This window comes from Choristoneura fumiferana, chromosome 17 (assembly GCF_025370935.1).
Source record: "Choristoneura fumiferana chromosome 17, NRCan_CFum_1, whole genome shotgun sequence".
Classification (NCBI taxonomy): Eukaryota; Metazoa; Arthropoda; class Insecta; order Lepidoptera; family Tortricidae; genus Choristoneura; species Choristoneura fumiferana.
Genome location: NC_133488.1, coordinates 12,761,062 through 12,770,233, shown reverse-complemented (window position 1 = coordinate 12,770,233; position 9,172 = coordinate 12,761,062). Strand labels below are relative to the sequence as shown.

At 39.7% G+C, this 9,172-nt stretch overlaps 1 protein-coding gene across 4 annotated transcripts in view; it reads left to right on the top strand.

The window, feature by feature from the left end:
- The window catches only part of Eip63F-1 (Ecdysone-induced protein 63F 1), a 47,155-nt gene that overhangs the window by 8,906 nt on the left and 29,077 nt on the right, over window positions 1–9,172 (top strand). The window contains exon 2 of one of the 4 annotated variants that reach the window (XM_074099821.1): window positions 3,413–3,662. In XM_074099821.1, coding sequence (XP_073955922.1) covers window positions 3,413–3,662 — 250 coding nt within the window. Of the gene's footprint in view, window positions 1–3,412; window positions 3,663–4,269; window positions 4,361–4,447; window positions 4,713–7,091; window positions 7,294–9,172 lie in introns of those variants that run through there. The other 3 variants (XM_074099823.1, XM_074099824.1, XM_074099822.1) reach the window with 3 other exon arrangements.

Here is a 9,172-nt window from a genome sequence, read left to right as displayed (position 1 = left end):
GACATTTGCATCAGGTGGAAAATTGTGAGCAAAGATATTTCAAAATAATACTCAGTTACCCTCATTTTCTAAACATATTGATGGCTAAAAACTCGTCTCAGATAAATAAAGAATTTAGTTTTAAATGCCACCTTAATTCTCCACAACATCAAGCGTTATATAACATGAAATTTAAAACTCATTTAATTTTTCCCATTTTTCCAAGAAAACAGAAAATTGTTTTTCTAGGCTGTCCACTGCCCTGATCTGGTTGAGCGATTAGTTTCTTGGCCTGTCTTCACAGAAATTAAATTAAACAGACTATAAACTGTTTTAAGATTATTGTCGGTGTTTATTTGAACGACCGCTTGACCTATTCCCAGGAGCGGGCACAAAGCAAGTACTCTTGGGTTCGATTCCGTCAAAGTAACAAAATAAGGAGAGCGTCGAGAGGTGGTGATAAGATATACTCGACGATACGGCGACTAAAGCGTTTTTAAGTGTTTTGTTTGGCCACGTGCGTGGAAAGGCATGTAAGTGCTACAAGTAGAGGTGATTAACGCGTAATTACAGTTCAGCGTTCAACTTGGTCGTTTCAAATTAGACACGCTCGTTTGCGGCGTATAAGTGTTGAGTGCGTTCAAAATAGCCTGTCTATAATTATTTAGTGTTATTGTTGTGGGCTGCATGTGATGCCAAAACGAGCGACAACAGACAGGTAGCGGGCAGCGGGCGAGATTTATGTAACGCGAGGGCGCGACTCGTGACCGCCGCCAGGGCTGCCACTGCCAGTCGCCTGCCGTCGCCGTTCACTCTTTTAACCGGACAGTACTGTGCCCTGCCGTCGCCGTTTCAGCATGCTCTTTCTGACAATCGATGCTAAATCTATCTTGTGATTCTCATTCTAGCCCGGCTTAGATAATTTTGATAGGTACTTCTGCTATGAGAAATAAATAAATTATTATATATTATATGAATTTAATCATTCTAGCTTAGAAATTTAAATGATATCTAAACTAATTACTTATCAACATCGTTTAATCATTGTACCTACTAGTGTACAGCAAGTGTTGTCAGCCTCATTTTTTTTTTAATTTGCCGCGGTTTCTCATGGACAGGCTGGACAGCTTTCGCTGGCCAGTCTATGTTTCGGTTTTTTACCATTAGAAAAAGGGTAAACAATCTTGACGAGTCTTTTATTGAAAAACGTTTAAAAAAAACAGTTAATATTACTTATGATACCAAAAGCATATAAATGATCATTATATCCTTGCTAATTGTTACATATTTGCTGTGACTTATTTTTCAAAAGTATTTTTCAATAAAAATACGTCAAGATCGCTTACCTTCCGTCTAATGCTAAAAAAAACGAAGTATAGAGGTGGATCAAAACTGTCGCCCATAAACATCTGCAACACCAGGGTTATTGCAGATGCGTTGCCAACCTAGAGGCCTAAGATGGGATACCTCAAGTGCCAGTAATTTCACCAGCTATCTTACTCTACACGCCGAAACACAACAGTGCAAGCACTGCTGCTTCACGGCAGGATTAGCGAGCAAGATGGTGGTAGCAATCCGGGTGGACCTTGCACAAGGTCCTTCCACCTGTAAACACACCTGTATTTATCACATTACATGTTGCACCGCGCAGTGGGGTTACGTGAGGTGTATTTGTTATGTTAACTGAATAATTAAGCTTAAACGGCACATAATACGATCTCACAGCCATAAAAATTAATCAAAAAAAAAGTTCATTATTTTTTGCTTTTTCGGCGGTTTATTTTATACTTTTTTCCCGCCTTTGGGGTATTTTTTTCCAAATTTATATTATACCAATTTCAAGGTATACCTACCCTGTCCAATAAAAAAATAATTATCAAAATCGGACTACTCTATAAAAAGTAATGCGTGGTCATACATAAAAAAATATATACCTAGGTATGCGTCGACTTGAGAACCTACTCCGCTTTTTTCGTCAGTTAAAAATCATTGACCAAGACTAAAGTTGAGCTAAAAAAGCTTCGATTTGCACCTACAGAATAGTTTCTAATCTACTTATTATCTACTAGCGGCCCATCCCGGCTTCGCACGGGTTAAATAAAAAAAACCCGGCCTAGTTCCGTGCCTATACAACATTAGACATTAGCAAAATTCTACAAAAAAACCACGTTTGCTGTATTTTAATTTAATTATTTATTTTTAAAGGGAATGAAAATATAAATAAATATTCTGTGAATATTTCAAGCAACTAACTGTGTTGCCGTAAAGAGCACCCATTAAATATTTAATTTATTCTGTTTTTAGTATTTGTTGTCATAGCGGCAACAGAAATACATCAACTGTCTAGCTATAACGGATCATGAGATAAAGCCTAGTGACAGACAGACAGACAGACAGTGGATTGTTAGTAATAGGGTCCCGTTTTTATTACGCTTTGGGCACAGAACTCTAAAAATTTTCAGCTCCATTTCTCAAAAACTACTTACACCCGACCCGCGTGAAGCCGGGGCGCGTCAACGTAGAGTAAATGCATTTTATGGTTAGATTGATATTTTTAAATTCGTAATATCTTTTGAGTGGAATGTCCGATTTGAATAATTCAAAAAGTAATCTACAGGTATTGAAACCGTCTACAACATGAAATAATTTATTTGGATAAGGATTAATACAACGGTATGGATAACATGGTCTGATATTAGTCGCCACTTCACTCAACTTTTAAAATGTAATAAAGTAGTTGTAGTGACATAACTAAACTACAAAGTTGGACATATGGTATCGCGAAGTTTTTTGTAGAGATATTAATAATATTTTTTTAAATTGTAGAACATTTTTAGGGTTCCGTAGCCAAAATGGCAAAAACGGGACCCATATAGTTTCGCCATGTCTGTCTGTCTGTCCGTCCGCGGCTTTGCTTAGGGACTATCAATGCTAGAAAGCTGTAATTTTGCACGAATATATTATGTAAACTATGCCGACAAAATGGTAAAATAAAAAAACATTATTTTTAGAGTTCCTCCCATAGACGTAAAGGGAGTGTTGAATATGTATTTCATGTGTTGTTGTATGTATGTACTTATAGTATTTATTTATGATGATGCACTAGTTAAGGTAAAGTACAGTATCAGATCTTATCATATGCTCTAACGGTTATATGTTATGTACCAATAGAATGGCATTAATTATTACTGGTAATTTTTATTGCAATATTTTTTATTGCATTTAGTTTTTCGATTCGGTTCTTTTATTTTATCCTTCCTTCAAAAGTTGAAGTCGTGCGTCTACTGTGTTTTCTGAAGTCCAGGCATACGAATTGTTGAGATAACTTTAAGGAATAAGATCACCTTTGTACATCTGTTTATGTACATAAAATAGTATGTATTTTTAAAAACATCGTACTCATAAGTTATTAGATAAATCACGTGATGTATAGGACACGCGCTACAGCGCGTACACGCTATCAACTCGTCACTCACACCTCGGCGATGAAACTGGCAGCCCTAGGCGGCGGGCGGCAGCGCGGCAACGGCAGCGGCGAGGGCGCCGGCAGTGCTCTACCGAGAGCCGACCGCGCGCCGCCGGCCGCCATGGACCGCAGCGGCGGCTCCCCCCCGCCCAGCCCGCCGGCTCCGCCGCACTCCGGCTTCGGCGCCTTCTGCAGCGCCATCTCTGACACCTTCACGGTACGTAAACACGCAAGCACGCGCTCTGCGGCACAACTTTGTTTCGAATCGAAACTCAGCGCAGCAATGATTAGTGATAATCACCGACAACGCTTCGAATTTACGATGTAGTTTGAAAACTGGCACCGGGCAGCTGACCGTCGTCTACCATCCGACGATCTAACCGCCCACGACTGCGCACGAGTCCGACTTGCTATACGACACATCACTCGCTCTAAACACATGCGATTCGCGCCGCTCGCGGTATAATTCCATACTTCCAGTGATGAGCCGCGTTGCCACCGAGCCCTTCTATTTCGAGCAGCACGTGGTCCCCGAGGCCGGCCACAGGCCTTCGCAGACTCAGTCCCATACCGTGTGTTACAGTGTCGCCTGCCATCGTAACCGTATAAATAGAGCGGAATCAGAATAAAATTTATGGAGGTAGTAAAAAATATAAACAAGTTTATTATTAGAGTGCTGATGGTTGAGGCTGGGTCGCATCGTTCGGCCGTGAATTGTCCGATGGTGGCGATCTACAGAAATACCCCCGCGGACGGCGTACAAAGGCTGGGAGACATCGGCGCCGCACCCGCACTCGCGCAGCCGCTCGGCGCCTACCACGCCGGCAGTCATCACTCCGCAGACCTCGCGACTCCACACCACGGCGCACCGCACCACATTCGCACAAGCTCGACACAACTCAGCCGACAACTTAGGTACAGAACTATATACTCCCACACTTAGCCGCTCCATCTTCTTGCGAGGATATCTGACATTGAAACTGCGGTGGCCAGTCGTACCGGCAAACACCTGCGTGCTCCCGCGTCCAGAGTGCAGCGAGTGATCGATGTTATTCTATTCCATGTATATTTGTACAATTTAAATATCGCGTTCCTGCCCACGTGCTCGCTCGATTGTTTTGTTTACCAACTTGGGAAATGAAACATAAATTTTCTCTTTGAAGTGCTTGTGAAGATAAGATAAGTTGTTCCATTTTGCTGATTGTAAAATTAAAATTTCGTCGCGGGTGTTACTTATTGCTGCACTGCAATAAACAAGTTCTCAACAGTAAGTAGAAACCGGAAAATATAATTATATAAAAAATAATAAAAAAAGCTGAGAGAGTACCAACAGATAAAACAAAAATCTAAATTTAATTTAAATGAATTTTTCAATAAAATACTAGTTTTGTAACTTTAGGGCTAAAATATTAACTAGTAGGTACAGCGAAGGACATAAATATATGTACTCGTTTCCAAGACGTCTAAAATATCTACACACCTTTATAACACTAATCATAAGGTCGATGTACGAGTAGACATATATTTGACGCTATGGCTGTATAGATATTTATGCCCTCGACTGTACTATTATTTGTAAGGATTAAGTAGATAAGTAGAGTCTAAAATGAGCTTGATTAATTGCTTTGCCAATGCCATTTTCGTTAATTAATTCTACATTATTAACATATCATTGTACCCTTAGTTTAGTGTGCAAATGAAGTGTTATGATTCCCTGTTTAATAGAAGAGCGGGATAAGGCGTCCCTTTTGCGAAAAATAAACTACTTAACGCATTCACTGCCACCTGACTTGTCTTGACTGATCACAGGTGCCACCGACGCACATGTGCGAATAAAATGTACGAATAATTATGACAGCGGCACTGAGGGAAGTTCCAAAAACGCATATATGCGTCGGTGGCAGTGAATGCGTTAATAACAAAATAAAGGCTTTTCGGCAACATATTTACCTGGAGCTTAAAAAAAACCGCCGGAGAACTTTTTTTATGTTTACACTTGACCAACAACAAGTAGCTTTCTTATTTCTTAAAATATTCCATTAATATATAATTAGGGACGTTACTCAAGATACAGCGCCGCCAGTTTATTCAACTCTGCCGCTCATATAGCTCAGGCAAAACTAAAATACTGAGTCATTGTTTTTAAAAGGAGACTTTTCTGAACTGTTTTCCAGATCATTAATTTCAATTTTCAACTCGCATATAAATTATCGTCTGCTGGAGGTATTTGGTGAAAATGAATACCATACCTAGCCCTTAATGAAAGATTGGCCTATTGACAATCATCAGTTATTGTGAATGGAGAGAAGAACCAGGCTGTAAAGGTAGTGTGTACTTCAGGTCAATGCAAGACAGAGAGACAAGGTTCAGGGCTAGGTTAGGACCACGAGCGTCGATGCATCGCTTGGGTCGCACAAAGCGTGCGATGCTGGCAAGTCGCAGACACGCTCGAAGTTGACATCTATTGCATTCCTACAATCGTCTCTACGACGGCTGCAGTACAAAATATGCTGACATAAATAGGAGAACATATAAACTACTAATATACGTATATTTTATTATTTTACGTTTTATATACTGAGCGGCAAAAAATCTGGCCCTCAAATGTATGCAATAATAGGTAATTGTATGTAGAGTGGTCCAAATTTTGTGCACAAAATTACCTATTATTATTATATATATATATCATTCTTGATACAGTTTTATGATGATAAGTTTATTTATTAAAATTGTAGACTAATCGAATCTGCGTGCTTTAACAAAATTTCAAGACAATCGGATGACGAAAAATAGTTTTTAACTTGAATAGGTATATACTTACATGTGTTGTTGAGCTTCGTCTGTATTTTTATCGTTCATTGCTTGGATTTTACTTTTAGACATCATGGGGTAGTTTTATCCTTACTCATGTTATAAATGCAAAGGTAACTATGTCTGTCTGTTAATTCTTGACGCTAAAACCGGTTTAAATGAAATTTGATAATTGCAGTTGATTGAATTGGATATTTTTTATCCCGTTAAAGGACATATAGTTCACGCGAGATAATAATAAATAAATCTTCGCAGACGATGTCGCAGGCAAGCTAGGTATTTTATAGCTTGTAGATCATGGTTAGTCATAGGTATTCCGTATTAGTTATGAAGGAGCCGCCGCGGCCGCTTGTTATTCTTTGCCGAACAACCTGCATCGATGTCCAAAACCGATGAAGGAATGCCTAGAAGTACCTACTCGGTACACGTTACGAGATTCCAGTCCCCCGTGTTTCGCAGAATATTTGATTTTGTGCCCAATGTGATGTGGGGCGTACACCAAATACGATAATAATTCCTCATCAAATTCTCGTCACAATGTGTTCCTCACTGAAACCGTAATAAATGATAAAGTTTGCATATATTCTGAAAAACTGACCGGCACCTACACGCGACGCGACCCCTTTCAGTTCGCCGCGAGGCCGCCTTTGCGCGCCGCGTCGCTTCTTTTTATTGTACTCGCACTGAAATAGTTGCGAATTCATGGCGACGCGCTTTTCGAAGAAAACGAATATTTGTAAACAGGAACATGAACGCGACGTGTTTTTTTTTTCGCTCAAACCCGTTTGTGTAGTGTCGAGAGATAGTAATTGCACGGTGGTCCGCATCAGCCGGTCGGTTGGACGATTATAAATAGATGATAGGCAAAATAATCGGGGAAGTCGGCCACTGCTCTTGCTATTTCTGATCGAAACTTGTACCGATTTCGAGAGCGCGACCAGGTTAACGCGAACTTGTCCACTAAATAAATAAATTAGCACTGTCGGGATCAAATGTTCAGGAGTATACTGAGCTGCTGTCTCCGTTACAAAAAGTCTGTAAGTGTCTTGTGCCTTATATTTTTAGATTTCTCATTGTTTTTAAATTCGGGGCTTAAATAATAGCACACAAATTCTATTACCGCTTGGCAGAGTAGTTTAGCGAGTGTGATAAAGAAAGTATTGGCAGCGGGCTACGTATTACGTGTAGCAATGTATCGCGTAGAGCGTAGTTGTCGACGCCGTCCGGCATGCGCCAGCGCAGGTACTCGCGGTCGCGGCGGGCCCCGTGCCTGCCTTGCCGGTGGCTAATACTTCTAATCCGACGCACTTTTGTGAGTAGATCCATCCACTTATCTAACCGCACGTAAACAGTGAGACCGTGACATTCAAACTACCGGCCGTTCAAATTTAACTTGGCTCACAATACATTTACACGCAGGTGACGTAACGCAAGACTCGTCTTAAGAACGGCTAATTAAAAATAACTACAAAACCGTTTAAAACACAGTATTTATCTTTTATGTAGATACTGCAAACGATTAGAGCGATTAGTTAAAACTGGGTAAATAATTACTGACGTAACCTGTAATCATTATTACTGTTTACGTTCGGTCAATGACCACGGTCAGCGGTGTCGCGTTTCGTAGAAGCCACGTAGAACCGCTACGCGCTACGCCGTAGTTAAGTAAACTTGAAGGTTCGTAGCAAAGGTTGTAGCTTTTAATTACTGAATTCCTTGTACAATTTTCACTAATGTTACTATTACCAATCCAATAGTTATACCACAGAATATATAATAGTACTAACGTAAAGAATGGCCACGCTCCGCCCCGCACCGATTCGAGTTACACCACCCCTCAAGCGCAGATTGCAGGAAAAGGGTGCGCAACGCGATGTATGCCGGCCGCGCGGCACTAAATTCGGGAGCAATATATTGCGAAATGGTAACGGTACCCTACCTACCTCCTTTTATAAATAAATAATGATTTCTGAAATTATCGAGATTAATAAATGAAATAACTACCTACCGAATAATTCGTTTAAGTTTGTAGTCGTAGTCGTATATCTATTGTAATTGAAAATAATAATGCTTAAATACACAGACAGACACAAATTAAGTAGGTTTAAAATAAATAATTTATTTGCACATAATATCTAACCATACCTAGTATAAGTACCTTTAAATGTCATTGGTAGTACTATTAGTAGGTGCGCGATTCGAGCCAGACTCACACTTGGCCGGTTTATTATATCTTAATCTTGATCTATGTTTAATTGAAAAATGTTTTATAAAATAAGTAACAGAAATTAACAGTTAAATAGCAGAGGTTTTCCCGTCATGGGTACGTTTAAAAACGAGTGTACTCATTTTTGCTAGGCCGGCAACCCACCAGCAGTTACAATGGTACTGTAGCTGTAGGTGGGCGGCGTTTCTTATTTAACATTGGGTGAACCTCATACATATATGCCTGTTTGTCGGCTTTAGTATAGATGTATTTATTTACCTATATAATTCAATAGCTATCAAACAAAATCTGTAGAGTAGGTAAGTTAGAGTGTAGAGACTCACTCATATGAAATGATATTGTAACGGATAACTCACGTCTTAAATCGAGTTTAGCTCGACATGTTACCCATGTTATGTTATGTTATGTGAATTTAAGAAGACGTGTTATCCGTTACAATATCATTTATCTATAATGGTTAAATTCAAACTTGAAATTTTGCTTTGAAGTTTCCTTTACGATATAGACAAGGAATGAGGCCCGATTTTTAACCCCCGACGCAAAAAGAGGGGTGTTATAAGTTTGACCGCTATGTGTGTCTTTCTGTGGCACCGTAGCTCTTAAACGGATGGACCGATTTGAATGCGGTTTTTTTTATTGAAATCAGCTTTTCTAGCAATGGTTCTTAGATATGTTTAATAAAAATCTGT